Source organism: Misgurnus anguillicaudatus, chromosome 15 (genome assembly GCF_027580225.2).
Source record: "Misgurnus anguillicaudatus chromosome 15, ASM2758022v2, whole genome shotgun sequence".
Taxonomy (NCBI): domain Eukaryota; kingdom Metazoa; phylum Chordata; class Actinopteri; order Cypriniformes; family Cobitidae; genus Misgurnus; species Misgurnus anguillicaudatus.
In genome coordinates, this window is record NC_073351.2 from 6,511,891 (window position 1) to 6,535,148 (window position 23,258).

At 36.7% G+C, this 23,258-nt stretch overlaps 1 protein-coding gene across 1 annotated transcript; it reads right to left on the minus strand.

The window, feature by feature from the left end:
• Nucleotides 1-1,789: 1,789 nt before the first annotated feature.
• chrna5 (cholinergic receptor, nicotinic, alpha 5) lies at nucleotides 1,790-22,672 on the minus strand. The gene is made up of 9 exons (XM_055174708.2): nucleotides 22,326-22,672; nucleotides 21,906-22,013; nucleotides 13,270-13,421; nucleotides 13,109-13,153; nucleotides 12,680-12,789; nucleotides 10,504-10,681; nucleotides 10,059-10,391; nucleotides 8,208-8,579; nucleotides 1,790-3,121 (listed from the first exon to the last, which is right to left on the minus strand). Exons 2-9 carry the CDS (start codon nucleotides 21,976-21,978, stop codon nucleotides 2,963-2,965), a joined length of 1,422 nt encoding a protein of 473 aa, XP_055030683.1. The 5' UTR covers nucleotides 21,979-22,013; nucleotides 22,326-22,672; the 3' UTR covers nucleotides 1,790-2,962.
• Between the last annotated feature and the right edge of the window lie 586 nt (nucleotides 22,673-23,258).

Consider the following 23,258-nt stretch of genomic DNA (forward strand, 5'->3'; position numbering starts at 1 on the left):
AGGATATGCACAAACAAACAAATACATTTTAACTTAAAGCTCAAGAAATGCAAATTAAAGCAAATCATTAACATACAACTAAAATAATTTAGTTAAAAGATTTCCATTTCCCCTGGTCCTCCTGTGCCTTCTCAGCACATGGTACATCCAAGTGGAACCAATACTTTAAAGAGCAACTATGGTCTGATTTTACATTTCCTTTGGGTGTAGGTGTGTATTAGTAGATGTTGGTCAATCTGATATTACAAAACCGATATCTGATAATGGGACATGCTTATAAAATATAGGGTAACAGATATATTGGTCGATCTCTAGTTTATATTTTATCATTGTTATGCAGGGTAGTGTTCAGGTCCAGTGATATTTGTGAGTTTCTCTACTCCACTGAAAAAGTGTTTGTAAATACCTTTTATTAAGGATTCAAACACACCACACAAGAATCTGCAAGCACATTAATTAGGTGTACTGATTTTAAGGGAAAACAATTTTCATTATTTACTGAGTTAATAAAACTACCAAGAGAAATATTTGCTAAAGTTGATTAAATGTAATTTCAACATAATTTCAACTGGATACATTCATTTGTATCCAGAACTCAAAATGGTGCATGTTGTATGCCAAAAATCACTTTAAATAATGAAAATTACTTTTATTGTAAATTTTATTGAGCTTTATTCAACATGAATATGCCATTCAGCATGTTACAGCATTAATGACTGCACAATATGGATCCCAGTTACAATAACGTAAATGCAACAGCATAGTTAATCTTATTCAAATAAAAAAACAAGGCTCTAAGGCACAGTCTGTTCAATGGTTTGTACAAAAGCCTTTAGAAAGAATATATGTGGGGATGCAGAATATTATTGGCCAATAATAGCTTATCGGTATTGACCAGATATGCCAATATAAAGACTTGATTACGCATATTTGTAAGGAGTGCAACAGGAACAGGTCAGCTAGGGGTGTAGGCTGTTAGATTATAATTGTTATGATTGTTACAATCATGTAACAGTGTTACATTGCATATTATATGGCTGCATGTTGCCATATTAACTGTCACAACTTCAGATTTCCAATTTAGGACAATATCTGTATTAGTCATTGCAGTTATATATATATGGATTAAGAGACTCACCAGTTTAAATGTTGTTATTTTACTCGCACATTGTTCCTCTGACGTATAAATGCAAACACCCAAAGCACACGTACAGACACCAGCAAGACTCTATGGGATGGTCAATTAAGTGATGGCCCACTCTGCCATCCCTACTCCTCAGCCCTTCCATCTCCTAAGGTTGCACCTTTCATGTAACACTTTGTTTATGTTGGTTATTTTGGTAATGTTATTCACTTTTTACTGCAAAGTTTTCTCACTGAATGAGACATGAGATGTGACCGTCTGATCTGTGCGTGTTCATGTGTTTTGAACGAGGCATGACTTTGGGTGGCGATTTAAATGGAGGGTGGGATTGTAATTTCATTGCTAGTCGGCTACCGTTAGCATTTTTCAAAATGTGATATCCTACCTTTAAGCATACCTGCCAGCTTTAAAAAAAAAACTTGGAGTGAGATTTTGTCAGAGGTTATCAAAATTATGACTCATTCAGCCACACAAGTTGGTGGCTCAGATATCACAGAACTGGAATTATTTTGATGTTGTACCCTGCATTCCGGTGGTTTGTGGGGAGGCCCAAAGCCGTTGATGGGGCAGCCTACTGAAGATGGACCATATTGGTTACATTCTGTGAGGTAGACATAGCTGAAGGTCCACCCCAAGGAAATTTTGTATTAAGTTTGGCATCATGACTTGTTGGGCCTTCTAGACTTGAGCTGAACATTCAAACAGAAAATAATTGTTATGCCTAAATGACTGCCTTTGTACCACAATAAAGCCTTATTTATAAACCAGGGTTTAAGATTTGACCTAGGTAGGTTGAGCACTGCGAATTAGTTCAGGGTCGCAAATAGGCAGTGCTGATGCTTTTGCGTGTGATCTTTCGCCTGATTAGCTTGAGTTCAGCACCACCGACATCGGAAGACAAAAAAGTGAAGGGTTACAAGACACCTGCTATTGTGTGACTTCTAGTGACTCCTCTTTTATTTCCTCCAGCAAATAACATGGCTTGGCAAACAATATTTTTGAATAAGATGCTCAGACTTTCCAAATAAACATGTTAAAAAATCCTTTGCCTTGTACCAAGCGCTCTCTGATGTCTCTCTTATCAGCAACAATTGCAGCCATTTTAAGCTCAAAATAAAATGCTTTTTTCGGCATTGAATAATGCCTCAAATACCAGTAATATCACACGTGCAAACGTTAGTAAATTGCATTGCGTGAATCGCTTAAATAATATCCTCCCATAAACTTTGCATCTGAAAGGTAAACTCCTACAAATGCATATGCAGGGTATCTCTTTTTCTGTTGCTAACTTCGGGGTGCAGCCAGCTACAGACGCCATCAGCACTATCTAGTACTGTTGAGGATTTTGAAAAGGAATGAATGAGTCTTGGCCCAAGATCAGATTTTTTTTGTGTAAGTAATTAGATGTGTGGCGTGAGTGCGTGTGAAAACAGGGAAAACCGTGTGTCACATGGCGAATGCGTGAGATTTGCCAGCTCTGGTTTTAAGTGAATAAAAAGTTGTTAATCTTGTATCAGTATATTATGTCAGTGCATTAAAATGACAGTAACCTACCTGCTGCTGTCTGTGATAATAATGATAATGAAACAAAACAAAAAACACAATGAGACAATTACTCACTCTTGGCAGAAGAGCATTTCTATGTCCTACCTTAATGAAATGTGTGTATAATTAATTGATATAGACAGTGTGCATTAGAGTTTTTGAGTTGAAGATTATTGGCATATCGGATAACTTCAAAATCCAAAATGACTACATATATGTACCCTATACTATTAGAAATCCTAAAATATCATAAATTGTATACATTTATGTGTTTTAACTAGTACTTCCAACATAGTTGGGGACAATAATGTTGGCCCATTTATAGATAACTGGGATGAAAAGCAGAGCAGAACCAAGCACAGAAACCAGGAGGAATGCCCACAGGAAAACACGATCCAGAACTTGGGCCACAAACTTCCAGTCTTGCACAACCTAAAGAAAGACACATAGACTTTATTAGGACTATATTGTAATCAAATCATGATAATCACAATTAAGCTGGTCATGTAAATAGTGTTTTAATTGGCCCTGCAACATAAATAACCAACCTGGGGCCAGAATTATTAACAGCTTGCGTCAGCGTAAACACCTCTTTTGACATTAAAAACTACTGTCAAGATTTACTAAAGACCCGCAGTTAAAAATGTACGCTGGAAAAGTGTGGACACTGTTGTTTTTGTGACTGACTTTATTACATATGCATTTGTAGTTTCCATTTCAGACGCAATATTTATAGGAGGATAGTATTTAAATGAATCACGCAACATGATTTACTAAGGTTTATGCCTTATTTTAGTGTTTTTTGTGCCATTATGTAACACATTAACACCTTAAAAAGCATCTTAAACCCTGCGCTAATTTGTGCTGCTCTTTGTAGCTTGTGTTGGTCGTTATGGAAATTATATATTAAGCGCCTTTTGTTCTTTAACAGGTGCCTTGTCAGTAAATCACATGCTGAATTTCCACTCCCATCCAATTTGCCCTGTTTACTAAATCTGTCCTGTTATCTCAGAAAAAGTTATGTTTATTTTACACGGTGGTGATTTTTAATAAAAGTGTATTTTTAGATTTTACTAATTCCTACAAATTAGCCACCTAGGTAAATAGTTAAGAATTACCATGAGATTGTGTTGAAACTACAGTGCACTTATTTGATTCAATATAAGGATGAATCCATAATTACATATATGAATACATAATATTCCACATAATAACTGCATTCCACTCCATTCCATTATATTCCACTGCTCTCCACTCTACTCCACTCTGTTATGTTCCACTTCACTCTATTATGTTCCACTCTGTTATGTTCCACTTCACTCTATTATGTTCCACTCTGTTATGTTCCACTCTGTTATTTTCCACTTCACTCTATTATGTTCTACTCTATTATATTCCACTAATTTCTACTCTATCCAATTCCATTCCACTCCTCTCTACTGCACTTCACTCCTCTCTATTATATTCCACTACACTCTATTCCATTCCACCCTCTCTACTCTACTCCACTCCACTCTGCTGTGTTCCACTCTATTATGTTTCACTCCACTCTATTGTATTCCACTCCACTGTAATATATTCAACCTCACTATATTTTATTCCACTCCACTCTGTTATATTCCATTCCACTCCTCTCTACTCTATTCCTCTCTACTCCAATCTATTAAATTACACTCTACTCCACTACACCCTATTATGTTCCACTCCACTTTATTACATTTCACTCCACTCTATTATATTCCACCCTGCTTTGCTCCACTTCACTCTGTAATGTTCCACTCCACTCTATTATGGTGCTTTCCCATTGCAAAGTACCCCACAGGTCAGGTCGTGTCAGCTCACCTTACCCTGGCTTGGTTAGCTTTTCCACCGAGTTTAGTGCAACTTAAGAGTGGGAGGAATTATAGGCTGTGCTGCCTACTGCTGTGAAATCATACAAAAAGCCGGAGCGAGCCATCGTTGGAATGCAGTACATACCTTTAAAATTAAAATTGACCACCACAAATAGATGTTTGCACACTGCATTTATCACTACCTCTGTCTCACATGACAGTTTTTGTACAAACACCCATGGCATCAGTCGACGCTCTCTGCTGAGCCACATTTAATACGTTGCAAAAATGCCATGCATATATGGACATGCGCGTCGGGTAACATTGGCATTGGGGTTCCTGGGGCCTCATTTATAAAGCGTTTTTACGCACAAATTTGATCTTAGACCGTGCGTACGCTCAAATCCACTCAAACGCTCAGATTTATAAAACTCGTCTTTGACGTGGAAAAGTGCTTACTTCCACGCCAGGTTCCTACTTGACGTACGCACGTTTCCTTGTGGCAATATTGCAGTATTGCAGGTAGGCATATTCGAAACTTTTTGTTTTGTACCTTTTGTGGTCAACATACAGAAAAATTTTTTTCATTTGTTTTGGAGTTGTCCTTATTCAAAAAAAAAAAAAAGGTTAGATTTGTGCTCTTTTGTTAGAATTCATATATTTTGCTTAAGCAAAATAATTAGTTTTTTTCTCATATGATATCTTATTACATAAGAAATATTATTTAATTAATGTGTTACTTTTGTTTGCAACGTTTATTATAAATAAATGTAAATATGGTGATTATAAACCATTATTCCGTATTTTTTTATTAGAAGTTAAGCAATAGGCTACCTAAAATCTATTAATAATCTGATAAACTAGAAAGCTGCTAAATGTATGTATGTCAGCATTTCCACGTTTTTATTTAATTCTTTTTCTCTTTCATCCCCTGGCTAATGTAAAAAAAGTGTTGAATATGTTTGATAAAAAATAAATAAATATTCGAAACTTTTACAGCGTCAACATCATCTGTATTAGAGCTTAGATCGGGCACAAAAAACCATAACCGATGCTCCTGCACGTTGTGTCCGAGCCCGGCCGACCGACAAATTACCGACAATGTTTTAATAGTGCGCCGTGACGTTCTCAACTACAATTCAGAGTTGTTTGAATTACAGAAATCTGTTTAGAATGATCTTAATGAGCTAATGCAACAAGGACGAAGCATGTAAACTGCGCTGTTTGTTTATTCAGAATAGAAACCTAAAAACATGCAACAATGATGCACACAGAAAATGCGGAAAGGCATACTACTCCAAAATAATTTAACCAGGTTTTAGAATATATTTTAAAACAAAATATGTTGGCCTATTTTTGATATTTTAAAATGTAGGCCTATTCTAATGCAAAAAGATGGCGCCCAGGCTATATGTTCATGAAACGATTTTCTAGTTCGTCATCTTTTCAAAAAATATTTAAAAATATAGCAAAATTGTTTGGCGGTGTTTAACGCACATGTAAATGTTACAGAACATGTGATTTATTGAATGAAAGTAAAACGGATCGAATTTAATGATTAAAACGACGTGAAAGGAACTAAATTGTGAAGCCTCGATGTATCCTACAATAAGGGACATGCGTCATTTAAGAGGGATGGGTATTTCAAAAATTAATATAAATTATTCCCATGCATCGATTTTAATGTTAAACATCTGTAAATCCAAATGAATATGGAATATATTCCGACAGTTCAAGATACGATCTTTGAATTTTAAAGCCGAAAATATCTTATTTGAACACCGCCGCGTATAGGAGGCATGGCAAACTGAAACAAAACTTTAAAGACACAAATATTACGTTTAGCCTACGTGTAAAACTATATTTAAATGAAACTCGTGAACGGAAAGATCCACTAATAATCGCCTTATCTTGAATGATGTCAATAAAGTTTCCATGTTAAAATTTAGAAATATTAAAAACTTAAGCAAACGACAACAAATATGTTTTCTTACCACTCGCCATTGTAGCAGTCAGAGAAGTTGGCCTTTGAAAATGTAATATTTATATGCTAATGAATTAAATTAGGGGCGTTTAGAAGGCGGAGTTCTAAGAGCATTCAGCTGCGCACAAATTTAAGATCATTTGCGATTTATAAACTGCACATCTGGAAAAGAGGCGTACGCACGTTTTTTTGTGCGTAAGCTCCTTTTCTCTGAATCACACTTACGATCATTTCAGAAATGGTCTTAGATGAAATGTAGGATAGTTCCTACGTCGCACTTTTATAAATGAGGCCCCTGATTCTCAGCCTGTGGATGATTTTCACAGCTAAAAGAGAGTTTGGGAACTTACTACAACACAGAGATGACAACAGGTTTGCTCGACACAGCTTAAGCACGAAGGTACACTGCAAAAAATGACTTTCTTACTTAGTATTTTTGTCTTGTTTTCAGTAGAAATATCAAAAAAAATTTTAAATTAAGATGCTTTTTCTTGATGAGCAAAATGACCTAAGAAAATAAGTCTAGTTTTAAGGCAAATAATATACAATTTAAGTGAAATTGTCCTTAAAACAAGCAAAATTATCTGCCAATGGGGTGAGAAAAAAAATTGTGAAATAAGATTTCGTTTTTCTTAAACACTTAATTCAAGTAAAAATTTCTCACCCCATTGGCAGATATTTTTGCTTGTTTTAAGCACAAATGCACTTAAATTGTATATTTTTTGTCTAAAAACTAGTATTATTTTCTTAGGTCATTTTGCTCATCAAGAAAATACATCTTCATTTAAGAATTTTTAGATATTTCTACTGAAAACAAGACAAAAATACTAAGTAAGAAAGTCATTTTTTGCAGTGTAAAGCTAATCTTGCGTTTAGCATGATGCTGGTAGTGATGATTCTCTCAGACCAATCAGTGATCTACATTGTTTTCACATCACATTTTAGTATCAGCTCAGCTCGATTGGAACCCCAACTGAGGTGGTACGAAAAAAGGTATCAGGTAATACATACTGTACCCAGTGGAAAAGCCCCCAAAAGTAAGCTGACCCGACACAATCCATTGGGGACTATGCAATGCAAAAGCTCCATTATATTCCACATCACTCTGCTGTACTCCACTCTATTATGTTCCACTCCACTCTCTTCTGTTCCACTCTGCCCTACTCCACTCTGTTATGTTCCACTCTATGTTTCACTCCACTCTGCTGTACTCCACTCTGCTATGTTCCACTTCACTCTATTATGTTCCACTCTATTATATTCCACTAATTTCTACTCAATTCCATTCCACTCTACTTTACTTCACTCTACTGTACTCCACTCCTCTCTATTATATTCCACTACACTCTATTCCATTCCACCCTCTCTACTCTATTCCTCTCTACTCCAATCCACTTTACCCCACTCCTCTCTATTCCATTCCACCCTCTCTACTCTATTCCACTCCACTATATTAAATTCCACTTCACTTCACTCTGCTCCACTCCATTACATTTCACTCCAGGTTATTATGTTTCATTACTTTCTACTGCATTCTTCTCCCCGACACACTACTACACTATACTCCACTCCTTTCCACTGTACTCCAGTCTACTCTTTTTCTTACTCTACTATTACATGTGACATATGCTTTTGTTCAAAGTAATTTACAGTGCATGTACGCTATACATTTCCATAGTATGTGTTCCCTTGGCCTTTTTACCTCTCTGACTTCATTTTCCTTCACAACATGAAGAGTAATGTAATGTATAGATTCCAGGGCTGCCCGCAAACTGTGTTCTGCATTAAGAAGAGGGGTTGTTTCATGACCCAAACTCTTTCCATAACCCAGTCCTTCTTTTCCAGTGCTTTCTGCTCTCAGGCTCCCCACAGCGCTGGCATAACGGTCCACATGGCTGCGCATGCAGAGAAGTTTAGGCAGGTGGTGCAAAAAGATCCGGCGGACCCAGGGTGCCATGTTGTGATGAGTAGATGAGGAACGATGGTGGATGTTGATAGCAAAGACAGTGATGACTATGGAAAGTGTCACAAATATCATGGTAAAGACCAAATATTCTCCAATGAGAGGAATCACCTATAAACAAAAAAAAGAAAAGGGTTAAAATGTTTTTATATAAAACTTCTTTATAAATTCATTGATAAAATTCCCTTATAAATCCAACCAAACTTATCCTGGAGGACAGCAAATATTGTTGCATACAGCAGTTCACACAATACCTAAAAGCTTTTGATTATCACAGTTATGATAAATACATTTATAGTGTGTGACCACCTATTAATTTAAGTACAGGTGTCATGATTTAAAAAGTTAAAACTAGTCATAGGTTGAAACTGCAGGACGTGGTGGTAATCTTGATATGGAGTTGACTAGATCATGAAAAGTGGTCTCTGTATGGCAGGGTTCCCCAAATCTTACCCTAAAGGGCCGGAGCACTGCAGAGTTCATCTCCAACCCTGATCAAACACACCTGAGCAAGCTAATCAAGGTCTTCATGACCACTAGAAAATCACAGATGGGTAAGTTTGATTAGGGTTGGACCTAAACTCTATAGTGATGCAAAGTCCGATTCATTTTCGCGAACCGGCTCTTTTCGGACAGTTCGGCTCATTGAACCGGATCAAAAACGTCATCAAGAAATGACATTACTATACGCATTTATTGTATCAATGAAACATTCAAATAAAGTCGTTTGTGTCAACACATTAAAACATTTAAATAAAAAGTTGTTTTTGTAAAGGCATAAGTGATTTATTGCCTTGCATTCACAAGTTAGTAATGTTTGTGGTCACAGTTTAAATCGCAGATCATAAATAATAAATAAATAGTAAATGCCAGATATAACTGACCAGTTTTGACAAGCCTACAACTTGAATAAGATTCCTAAAAGACACTGATGCACAATTGTGGATGTGTGTAAGTATAAATAATAAATAAACTTGTGTGTTAAACTCATTGGTCTTCCTTAAACAACTACAATATGATTTGCATGCAAAATAAATCGTATCAAAACCAATAAAACAAGCATATCAAGAAACTAATAAAAAAAAACTTCGCGCATCAGGCTCGTTCAAATCCTCGGTGATTCACACGCAGTGTCAGCAACTCATCCGTCAGAATCGTCGGCAATCCTCGCCTCGGCAATCATCCACAAACTTTGTTCGGTTCTATGAGTCCGACGTGCTATTTCGGCTGTGCGTCCTACGTCATCAACCCGGAACCTATCCCCAAAACTAAAGTTCGATTCAGTTCGATTTGCGAACCAGCTCGGCCGGTTACTTCCTGAGAACCGGCTCAAAAGAACGATTCGTTCAAGAACCTAACATTACTAAAACTCTGTACAGTAGTGCTCCGGCCTTTCAGGGTAAGATTTGGGGAACCCTGCTGTATGGAATTTAGTTACAAGACAAGGGTTAAAAATACCATGCTCTGTGACAAGTTAACAAGGTATGTTTAAAAATTCAGAATAATTTATGTATTTTAAATGTGTTTAAATTATTCTACATTTTTAATTAATGTTAAAATCACAAGCAGTTCTAACTCACACAGTCTCACCTTTGAGGAAGAAGGGATGATTTCCTCTATCACCAGCAGGAAGACAGTAAGTGAGACAAGGACAGATGTACAAAGGGAGATTTTCTCTCCTCCGTTGGATGGAAGATAAAACACGAGCACTGTTAAGAAAGACAGGCCAATGCAGGGAATAATGAGGAAGAGTGTGTAGAAGAGAGGAAGTCGGCGGATGATAAATGAGTAGGTGACGGATGGGTAGAAAAATGTCCCATCGGTTCTTAACCGTCGGCTGCCGGTGGCCTTCACAATTTCCCACTCGCCATTGTCGAAATAGTCCCGTTTGTCAACGTGCACATCCTCAAGAAGAATGTCCACCTTATAAATCGTAATACTCCGCAATTAGTGCAGAAATACATACACACTACATGTAATGTTTAGACAGCAAGTGAGCTTCACGTTTCTAATGTGTGAAAATGCCTTACTGTACCTGTGAACCATCATAAGTCCAGGACCCAAACTTCATGGAGCAGTTCTGAAGATCAAAGGGAAAGAAGGTCACGTCTATGGTGCAGGCTGATTTGTAGTTGGCAGGAGGAGTCCAGGAGATTCTTCCATCATAACGCACAACTGCTTTTGTCACAGTGGCCTCAAAATTACCATCTGCACTGCGAGTTACAATCATTGTCATTTAGCTGATATACAGATCTACATTATCTGTATTATACCTATATATCTAATTTTCTGTTTACATTTAGTGTTAACAACCATCTTGATTGGTCAGACAAGACAAATCATGGTTTACACCTTGTTTACAGTAACAGGCATCTTAAACTTTACTCCTGTGACTACTTTGGATTTGGAGGGTCTCGGATTTTAATGTGGTGCTGACAAAGCCCCCCCCAAAAAACTCTCATTGCTTCTAAGTATCCTTTAAATTTTAATATCACTAAGGGTAAGACCTTTTAAGTTGGGGGTACTGTGTATTGTCATATCCAGCTATGATGTCACTGAGGTCCAAACCAGTGTAAATTTTTAATATCCGTCTAAATTACAATTTGTTTAAACTCTTATAATTCACTTTACACAGTTTGCTAAATTGTTTAGCGTCTAGTGTACTTTGAGATCACTTCAAGGTTTGAGAGAGAGTTGTGATGAGGGCAAAGATACAGCCTCCGCAGCTATTTATACTTTGTATCTTCACCTCACCTATTTTTGTAAATTAACACTGTGTGTGGCTCATCACATCAAAATATGTTTTTTTGCCGCGTCATGTAAACCTATGTGCATCACGTGTCATAATATGTGTCTGCTGCAGATGCTTCATATGGGTTAATGATAAAAGAGATGCTCGCTTTTGGCAGATACTTGCTTAGTCTCATGTGTAGAGTCTAGTCTCAGAGTTTGTGTTAGGTTAGTGTCTTGCAAGTATTTTGTGAATTATCATAAACCCTTTTTAGGCGTGTGGAGCATGCATGTATTTTGACATGACGAATGATGCATGTTCACATGGTGCACCAAACACATATTTTGACATGACGAGCAACACATGACACTCCGAACATATGTTTTGAATTTGCGCCCCTCGGAAGAGAAGTCACCGTCTGCCACTGCTCCCTATATCAACACTTTACCCAAAAAAATACTTTCACTCTTAATAAACACTCTTTGGGCACCTTTTTTCCACTTCTCAAACATTTTCCTAATTTTTATTCAAAATAAATCCCTTTTGAATGTAATAGGGGAAGGGAGAAAAACGTTCGCAAAAGGTAGATTTGAACCTAATTCAAAATAAGTGTTTGGAGTGTCATGTGTGTGGTTAATTTTTTCAAAATGTTTTTTCAAAATGTGTTCTGCACCTCGAGAGATCCTGTGTGCATCACGTGATTTATTAAAATAAGTGCCTGCTGCACTTGCGTCAAAACCATTTATGATTCACGTTCACAAAATACACGCAAGACACTCCCTTAAAGCAACACCAAAAAAACGTTTCCAAAAAGGTTTCAGTCGTTCATCCACTCGAAACAGGGTGAACGGCACTTTCACATTGGCTTTGCAGCCCTCTATCAGCCCTCTTTTCCTGTCTTGTCGCGGTCCTGTAGTTTAAGTGAAAACTACAAAAACTTGCTTTACGGCAGAACTATAATCCAATCAGAGCCAACTTTGCAGCAGTAGGCTAAATCATTTACGACAGTGGTAATGGACAATTCCGCTTCCAACCTGTAGGGGGAGCAAAGAGCAAAAACTCTTTAGTGTTGCTTTAACAGTAAACTTTGATTACGCATGAGATTATGCGAGTATCTGGCAAACGCGAGCGTCTCTTTTATCATAAACCCTTTGGGCGCATCTGCGGCGGGCACTTATTTTCACAAAACACGAGATACACACAGGATCTCTCGATACGCAGAACACATATTTTGAAAAAAGGTACCTCACACATGACGGGCTACATACATGTGATGAACTTTGCATTGAGCACCTTCGAAAAAAGTCACCGGCCGCCAGTGTATATTATTAATAACAGGTGTAAATGGGGATGTAGAAAGGAATAAATAAACAGGAATAAGAGATTCTGAACTTTTAATTAAAGACGCCTTCTGTGAAATTTTAATACCAGTTGCTTTTAGTTCTACCTCATTCAACTGCGATTCAAAAGCATTACATACTTGTCATAAAGCACAATGTCAGGAATCCAAATGGAGTCTGAGGGAATTCTGATGGATTTGATTCCTAGGTAATGATCCGGATTCCACCGAAGCTTCATGTCTGTCCACTCCTGAGTTCAGACAGAAATATATGTCACTCAAATGTATAACCTACTGTCTGGAATGCTTAGATCTGAATGCTTACTGTAATTCTGACCTGATCCCGATACTATGACACATGCAATTTAATATATAATAACATATATGACATTTTATTTGCAACCTTAGAGGATTTATTTGTGGCTGTGCGTCATCCCTTATTATAAATAATCACTGCACATTCAGGGATTTAGTGAGATTTGACCAGTCACCAGTGTATTTCTTAACTGACTAAGTATTAAAGAGAGCCATATAATAAATGTTTTATTAGAATATTATATTTTCCTTTACCTGCTTAATCCACACATTGGTGGTCATCAGCTGGTTCTTCTCATCCTATCAAATGAAACCACAAATGTTATTGATGTGCATCAACATGTCTTGCTACAACTGACCTTACATTCATTTCAGTTAAAGAGTCTCAAGAGACCCATATGGTCTCTGGTGCTCACCACATCCACCAACTGGGTGATAGCCAGCCCAAATTTAACCTGTACCGTTCCGTTTAGATCCTCCACTGGTCTCACCCATTTCTGGTAGTTGCTGAAAAGTTTTTTAAAAAGTCTGTCCTCTGTCTTGGCATAGGAAGACAGCGCAGGTGGCCCTATAACAAGACAAGTAGGTTAAATCAGGAAAAGACTGGACATCAAAATATTACTAATAGTAAGTGGAGAATGCTCATGACTGTAAAGACCTACATAAAGTGTGACACTTCAGATAACAAGTTTGTGAGTGTATTGATCCCAAAGTGAAAATCTCAGTGCCCATGCTCATGCCACATTTACAAGATTTTGAGCAACAGATTGAATGGCGTCACTCTTATTCTTTTATGCCATGGGGCTGTTGAATGCTTTATTCTGATTTTAAACGTGGTATAAGTGCCCTGCTGAAAAAAACAAAACCATTACAGAAAATTCTAATGGTTTTATTGGGTATTTTATTGGTTCTAATGAAATATGGCCCAAAACACAATACATTGTATTGCTTTTTGTTGGTCTCTAATGGTATGTATTGGTTCTATGTATTGGTTCTAATGGAATATGTATGGTTCTAATATGGCCCAAAAACACTACAGTGTAGTGGTTTTAATGGTAAAAACTAATGGTTCCTATTGGTATTTTAATGGAAACCATTAGAATTTTCTGTAATGGTTTTATTGGTTTTTTTTCAGCAGGGTGGAATAAGGGGCAATTCACGTCACATCTTTTGCACGTGCAAATACACTATTTTGAATTTAACTACTTGGCAAGCATGCTTGAAATCAGATCTGTGCGATCACGCGGTTTCAGACACGATTCAATTTGATTTATTTGAAAATACAAATTTTCTACTATGTATTTCATTGTGTCACATTACCACCTTGGGTGTTATTTTCGAATAATTCAATGGCCATTCATCAATTAGTCCTTACATAATTCATATGTTTAAGAATAAAGGCATCAGGGGCCGTATTCACAAAGAATTTTATCTTACCACTAAGAGTACTCCTAAATCGCACTAAAAGATTTTAGCTAGGAGTTTTCTCTTAAAAGTTATTCACAACGCCTTTCAGACCTACTTTTAGTAAGGAAAAATTATTACTCCTAAACTAAGAGTGAGTCTTCGTTGCTACGGATGACGTCAATTCTCATGCACGAGCTGACTCGCAATGACCACGGTGATTGGTTGTTAGATGACAGGCTGTCATGCGGAACATAACACAGACGCACCAAATCAATTACAACATAGAAATATGTCTGTGTCCTACACAAAATAATAATAGTAATGCCATCGAAATGCATATATAAAAGAAAAGTCGTGAATGAAATTAAAGTATATCAAGGTAGCCTAATACCCAAATGAAAACCGACAATTGCCTAATAATAAAAAACGACATTGCATTAACACTTGCTTGATTAATTTACATCCTATTAGCCTAAATAGACTACTTAAAGCAAGGAAATGTGTTGCCCATATTGAAGAAGCCCGCATTTTTTTAAAAGTAGTAATTATTTAAAATAGTTAACTGGCATTTTTATTTCAAACGACCCGACCGGCATATCATAAAATTTTTTTTTTTGGATGACTCGTAATCGCAGGCACCCGCTCATTTCGGATCAACCCGCGCATCACTGATGGGAGAGGATTTGTTTGCAGATCAATGCATTCCCGCTTGTGTCGCGGACCCCGGACGACTGTGAGAGGCGGTGGTATGCATTACAATCGCAGTCAAGGGCTGCAGCCTTTAAACGGGCAAGCATGGCAACAGGTTGGCGTACAATATTAAATATATAATATCATTATTGTTTCATGTAATTCTAAAAACTTCCTGTTTGTCATGAATGTAATGAATTATGAAACAAATGTCATAAAAATATGCTTACATTAAAGTGTGCTTTTAAGTGTAGGCAATGCTTTTGAGTTGGTGAAACTGTCCATGTATGTGTTAATCAGCACCTAAGCCATGTTACGATCCTTTGTGAATAGCTCTTAGTGAGTTAGGAGTCCTCTCGACTTCTTTTAAGCTGTCCCAGACTTAGGTGCTACTTTTAGAGCTAAAATGCTTCGTGAATTACTTTTAGTGAAAAAAATTAGGAGTCCTAAAGTTAGGAGTGACACGCCCATTATTTTTAGGAGTTGCTCCTAAAATTTGCCAGTTAGGAGCTACTTTTAGCCTTAAAATTCTTTGTGAATACGGCCCCTGATCTTTTGCTTCCTAATGCTCTGTTTACATTACAAGCAACACACAGCGACAAGCTGACACAATGTAGTTGTTATTATTATTATTATTATTATTATTAAAAGAAGAAGAATGTAATTTTATTATTTTGTGAGTCTGAATAATTTTTTGGTCATTGAAAGCCTTTCATTACTGAACCCAGTCCTTGCGCACCTGCCGGTCCTAACCCTGCAACATCAGGAAAGCGCACATGGCTCGCAGCTGAAGGAATACATATGCCTACAAATCAAATGCTTTGCTAGAGTCACATAAACTAAACATTGATGTCCATGATGCACAAAAATAAACACTGAATTAGTTTATAAAGTTTATAATTAATATGTTGCTGTTTTTTACAGTGGGTCATAATATATTATATCTTTTAGTTTGTCAGTGCGTTTTGTGGTGTTAGGAATAGTTTTCTGCGCAACTCAAAACATGCGTACATGTACACCACCTCCTTAGTTGGCGTAGGATTTGAGCGTGCGGTATGCCAACGTCCATATTGATAAATCGATCCAGGTGTACACTGGAAATTTGGTGTACGCACTTTTGATAAATGAGGGCCAATATGAGTAAACACCATTTTGGCGATTTCTGGGAGTGAAACGTGGAGTTCGCGTCATCCATTTTGTCAGTTTCTGCAGTGGATGCAGTGCTTTAAGTGGGCCGGAACGCCCCGGTACTCAGTACCGCCACTTCTAAAAATAGCTCTTGAGCGTACCACCACCTCTATGTGCGCCCAGAACGTGCTTTTAGCGTACCGGAACGCTCATCTGTTTAAAAATCAGAGGTTTAATTTAATCATTTGGCTGCGCTGCCACTTTTCAGAGCGCCCTTAATGTACGCTTCCTAATTCGTTCCACCGAGAGCAGAGACTACATTACCCATACACCCTTGCGTTTACAAGCTAAAAGCGCATGCGTCCTTCAGTCAGTGTCAACGTGCTCTGGAGAGGTGTGTGTTTGTGTGTGAAACGCGCAACCATAGCTGCTCGGTTAAAATGAAAATACAATGAACACGTAATATGCCCCCCTTGTTTTAGACTAAGTAGTAAAAGAACAAGGTCAGAATCAGAGGACTCGCTGACATCCCGCCACCAAGCCAGAATGATAGCTGCAGGTCAGACGCAAGCCTTGTAGGTACGTGATAATCTCCGCTGTCGCGGCTTTCAGTTTGGTTCCCCTCGACGCAACTTTGGATTTCCTCAGGCGATGTGCAGAAAACATTCTTGAAATTGTAATATACATTTAGTTTAATTGCTAAACTAAAAGTAAACGAAATTTCAATGAATTTGAACGACGTGCACAGTAGTTTTACCACCCGCAAAATGGAAAACAATGGGACAAAATAAATGACTTTAATAAGAGTTTCAAATGGCCAGTATTTTGTTATTCTTGACCCCATAGACATGGTCTTGGTGTCATTTTAAAGTTTTTTTTCAAGCTGAACCACTAGTTTTAGCATTTAACCATGCTGAAAATTTTACTCACATATCTACCTTTTGCACATTTTATTTATGTTCAAAAACTCTTTCTACAGTAGCTCTTTCTAATGGTATTTTTTAAAAATCCTTTTGCACATTTTATTTATGTTCAGTAGCTATTTCTAGCTCAAGCAAATCCACAAATTTATAAAAGGATTAATTATTTTTTACAAGGTCGTCTGTTGACTGCTAAATATAAAACCCCTTCAATATAGGAGTCGAGTCAGCAAAAAAAAAAAAAAAAAAAATAGAGTACCGGCACCTCTTTTGGGCCACTTAAAGCACTGAGTGGATGGTTACTCATTTGTTTAATGTAACAAGAATTAGAAACGCCTCTAGCAACCTTGAAAGAGATGTGCGACACACATCGTCAAAGTCGCTGCAATGTGACTGGGTGGGCCATGTTTGTGATTACCCTATATTAATGTATTAAATATATAACAATAATACATTTTGATAAAAAAAACTGAAAAAATCTAAGAAATACAGTGTTTTCATAGTAGCCTACAATCATTTAGCTTAAAATGTTCTTATATGATGCAAGCCAGATGGTGACCAGGCAACGAAATACTGCCTTTTAAACCTGCCTTATAAATGAGTTCTTAATGAATGTTATGTCTACTTGATGAACTCTTATGAAGCCCATTTGATATTGTATGATTGGATCTCAGAAAGCTGTTTATTATTCTGACATCCTATGTAATTAGATTTGCGTCTCTGGACCACTAAGGAAAACATGATTTGCAGGACACATGTTCCATTTCTGCACTGGCAGATGAAGTAACGAGTGGAGATTTATGGACCATTGGCAGTGAAATTGGCTTAGCATCGCTGGTGGAAGGGATGTTCTTTGATCTTTGTTTTCTATATACAGAGTTTACAATAGGTTTTTAATACATGGCCTAAATGTTCACTTTATTACCATTTTGTTGCAAACTAATCACTGTTGAAAAGAGCAATTTTAGGCTGCACAGATGCCAGTAAATTACTGTAAATAAACTGAATGATCCTGTAATTACAGATCCTTACAGCTACTAAATGGTGTTCTTTCAGCATAGGCAACTGTAATTTTACAGGAAATGGCCCTACTTATCACAGCTTAAACAAAAGAGCATACGTTTTTAAGATTAGCCTATACACTGTAAAAAATAATATCATACTTTTCTACAACAAATTAATTTGTTGCAATTTGTATTTATTTATAAAGCAATTTGTTATGAAACTGCATGTTCATGAAAACCTTATGCAGTGGAATATACAGTATAATATTACTACATAAAAAAGTTTTTCTCATTTGTTTAAGCTTAATAATGCCTTTGTGTAGTAGGATATCTGACACATTTTAGTTGTGACATGAAGGCTATTACTGTAGATACAGGCTCTCCTTATCTACAAATTTTGTCATGTAATTCTATGGTCACTCCAAGCTAAATGTAATATAAGACAGAATCAATCATCTTAGCCTCACCGACACCCACAGGAAAGATTTGACTCAGATGCTATAAAACACAGCCGGGGACACTCAAATCTGAGATTTATGGCAACTGGCATTTCTCAATTTCTCGTATTAAACTACTAGTACGACTTAAACATTTGTATTGATTTACTTTATGCTTTTTATTTAACTCTACATTTAGATTTTAATTAAATCTTGCCCCAACTGACATACTTATAAAGCCTGATGTTCTGTGACTTGTCAGTCCAGAGCCAACCACAGACAGTAATCCGGTTTCAGCTTGTTTGTTCATGGATCAATATATCCGTGGTTCTGCTCCTTCTCAATCAATTTAAGACTGATTAACTAATGAATTATTTATCAGGTCACACTGTGACAACTGCCACATTTAAGTATAATAAATGTTGGGGAACATGCGTAACCACTCCATAAACAATCTGATTTGTGCCACACTGAAGTATATTATACTATATATCTTAAAGCAAATAAAGATATACTGTGTGGTTTTAAGATTAATTTAGTACATTAAATTCAATTAGCTTCTACTGTATTTAATTTGTAGTAGAATCAGATGTTAGACATTAAGTCATGAACATCTGACCTGTTATCATTTATAATTAAACAGAACATTATTTTGGTAATATATGCTTAACTTTTTTTAACTAACATTTTTCAACTTTATTTTTTATAATTTATAACTCCTTACTAGTCAAGAAAGTTGTACAAGTAGTTGTAATTTGCATGCATGCATTGTGAAAAGTGCTATACAAATAAATGTAAAGTGAATCTGATAGTTTTTCTTTGAATTACCTCCCTGATTTATTCAGCTCCAGTTAGTGTGTATTATATGCAAGTTGTTTCCCACAAAATATTCTGCTAAAAAATCAAAAACATGATTTCTTGACCCCCGACTGACTCTCTCATAGCAAACTAATGCTGTGTCCGAAATCGCCTACTACCATACTCTATATGAGTGCAAAAAGCACTACTTTGCCTACTATGTAGTATGGAAGTAGGCGGTTTCGGACGCAGCGTAAGAAAATCCAATAGTGTGATCGTATCTGCCCCTCTGTCACAGAAAGCCATTATCACAAAAAGAGGCCTGCTTGATAGAGTAATCAAATAAAGAGAGAGAGAGAGAGAGAAAGAAAGAGAGAGCGAGAGAGAAACTTAGGTCACCATTATATCAGCCACCATTATAAAATATTAAAAATAAAATTGCATGCATGCAAGAGGCTATAAGGACCTACAGTAGCCTACCCATGCAGGGGAGGTTCCAATGTAATGTCTGATATGCAATTATAATAAATAAAAAAATGTGACAAATCCAGCCATTGGTTTATATTGTTTTTGGCCCTTCTTTTACCCAACCATGGTCTGAAAATAACCCAGCATTTTTTAGAGTGATGCAGTTTGGGGACAGGATTATTAAAGATATTTTATACCACAACCTTTAAGGTAAGTAAAACAGCATAGCACTTTCAGAAGACATGCTATAATGTGCCCATATGAAGATTATTTGATTTATATTACTATCAATTGTAGCATTAGAGTTTGGTGAATAGAGGTAAAACATAATTTAACTATCCTAATCCTAAGTAGTTTCCCTTAATTCATAACTGCAATAGCCTACTGTATTTTATGTTTATATCAAAATGTATAAATATTTTACAATTTAAATGGTAACACTTTTTCAGTAAGGTTGTATTTGTTAACAATTAGTTAATGCTTTAGTTAAAATGAACTAAAAATGAACAAGGCAGCATGGGGAAACCCAGGCTAGTTTATTTTGGCATTTACTAATACATTTATAAAATCAAGCGCTGTAACGGTTAATATTATGCATCATGAACTAACATAAATAAGTGTATTGGCATGAACAAACATTGACATTTATTAATACATGCTGAAAAACTGTATTGTTCATTTTGTTTATGTTAATTAATGGATTTTCTAATGTTAACTAATACAACCTTATGGTAGTGTTAGCATTTAAATAATATAATGGGTTTTTTTTTATTCTTTTGTAATAAAAATTAGTATTTGTTGTTTACAGAAATGAGAATTGTTTAATTATATGAAAGAAAGAAAGATTCCCCAAGACTCTTTCCACAACAAAACAGGGGCCTTTAAAGTGATACTCCATCTTTTTGTCATATTAAGGGCCAATCCCATTTCTCTGTCTTACCCCTTCCCCTTACCCCTACCCCTTAGTTTTGCACGTTCACGTGAGAGTAAGGGCTATCCCAATTCTCGTTTTGATCAAGGGGTAGGGCTAAGGGCAAGTGGTAGATACCCCTTAAAACCAAGAATTTCCACGAGCTTACTTGAAACCAAGGGGTACCCAGAATACACTGCGCAACCGGCAAAAATGGCGGCCAGAGCGTCCATAAATGTAAGTATTTTCGGCTTAATAATTAATTTAAAAATTACTAACGTCTTGTTTTGTGCTCTACACATTCCTGTTCATATATATTTGAATTATGTTCTTAATTTAAATGTTTTAAAATTTCGCTAGTTTGCTACGCTAACGTTACGTTGCTGGTTTGCACAACATTCCCGTATTTGCTGATTTGCACAACATTCCCGTATTTCTCTAACTAGCCATGAATGGACTGCATACTTGTCTACAGTTTTAACTGGCAGCCAGCAAACGACAATGTATGATGACGTAACCGTAACCAAGCGGTGTGTCATTTCATAGGGGTGTGTTTTCACCCCTAGCGCTTAATACTTGGTTTTGAGGGACAAGGGCTAGGGGTAAGACAAAGTGGTAATGGAAGGGGAAGGGGTAAGACAGAGAAATGGGATTGGCCCTAAACTATGTTATTACTTTAACTAAGAAGAGTTCATACCTCTATCATCTAAGTGCGTGCACTTAAGCACTGTGGCGCGTGGCAACACTTTGGTAGCACTTAGCTTAGCTTAGCTCAGTTCATTCAATGCTACCAAACAGAGATGAAGTTAGAAATGACCAAACACATCAACGTTTTCCCTATTTGAAACGAGAAGTTATACGATAAAATATGGTGGCACAAAATAAAATGTGGTGCTTTTAAAAGCGGGTTAAAAAGGGTAACTATAATGTATGGCAGAATAGCACTTTTACTTCGACTCGCCTGAAAAAAGCAAGTCGAAGTACTCCCAAAAGTGCTATTCCGCCATACATTATAGTCATTTCTAACTTCATCTCTGTTTGGTACCATTGAATGAATGGGGCTAAGCTAAATGCTACCAAAGTGTCGCTGCGCTCCACAGTGCTTAGATGATAGAGGTATCAACTCTTCTTAGTTATAGGTAATAACATAGTTTAATATGACAAAATGATGGAGTATCACTTTAAGCAAAATCTTTTTTTCTTGTGCTGTGTGAAATGAGACCTGGACATGTTACTGACAGATTTCTGTAAAATTCAGTCAGAAAGAACATTAAGGTCAGAGAAGCTCACCTATAGAAGAACAGTGGACAGGACAGAAGACAAGCAGCAGTAGAGATCTGACAGTGATGTGAGCTGTTACCATGATAGCATCAGGAGAATCACACTCACAAAGAAGACCTGCAAGCAGCCATAAGCAAGCATGCCCTTTATTATCCACCAGTAGATTCAGACCTACTGAATAGTCACACGTGAGTATTGTGTATGTGATCTATACACTATATGCACTGAAGATTTTGAACATGTACATACTGCACCTTTCATATTTACATGCAAGCCACAACTGTGTGAAAATAACACCACTTCTACAACATGCATGTGTGAATGAACAGTACATATCTATCTACCTGTCTGTTGCACTTAACCTTTCTTGGTATGCTTTCATCCCCTCCCTCTCTCTCCCTCTCTCTCTATCGTATTTTTTGTTCCTACCTGATTATGGATGTAAGGAGACTGGATCCTCAGTATATCTTCCTTCCATTTGGATGCCGTATACCAAACAGAATGTGTGCGGCTGCTCACACACACAAACACACTCACACCCTCCGTCTCGCTCCAGAAGAAAAGCCCTCACCCACCCCCTTGCATTTTCCCGCACAGAAGAAAGAACCAATCACAATGATGGATTATCCATTATTCTTGTAAGGGCTGCCCCTCCCAGTTAAAAACTCACATCAGTTCATAATAACAATGAGATAAATATATGCACAAGCATTCATAGTATAAAGTGTCTGTACAGTATGTATAATGGTAAGTAAGGATTTGGAATAAATGGTAACAAACAAAAATATTGTAGAATTATTTTACTGTTTGAAAAAAAAACAATGGCCATTCAAAAGGTTTATTATTAAACAAAAAATATAGCACCATTCAGAATCAAGAATTTCACAAAGCTGTCTAACAGAATATCATCAAAATACAACATTCAATTTATAAGTTTGCCTAATAATACAATTATTTACTCTAAAACACTTTACAGTCATGTCAACACAGTATATCAAAGCATAGATAAAAAATTCACAACTAAGGCATCTTTAGTAAGGGATAATGTATAGGCAGCAGGTTGTTATTGGAGAAATAAGCCCCGACAGTGTGATCAGGACTGAACGCAAAGAGGAGGAGCTTATTTTTTGATTACAACCAGCTGCTGTAAATTATCCCGCTTATTACACGGTTATTTGCCCAGTAAGGTAAGGAACATTAAATATTGATTTAAAATATTATATTTGGTCATTTAACAAAAGCAGACCTTCCGCAAGCAAAACTGTTACTTTTGGTGTTAAAACAAGAAGTTCAAATGTCACAAACACACTATTTGGTTTAATCATTTGTAAATACACTCACCGGCCACTTTATAAGGTACAC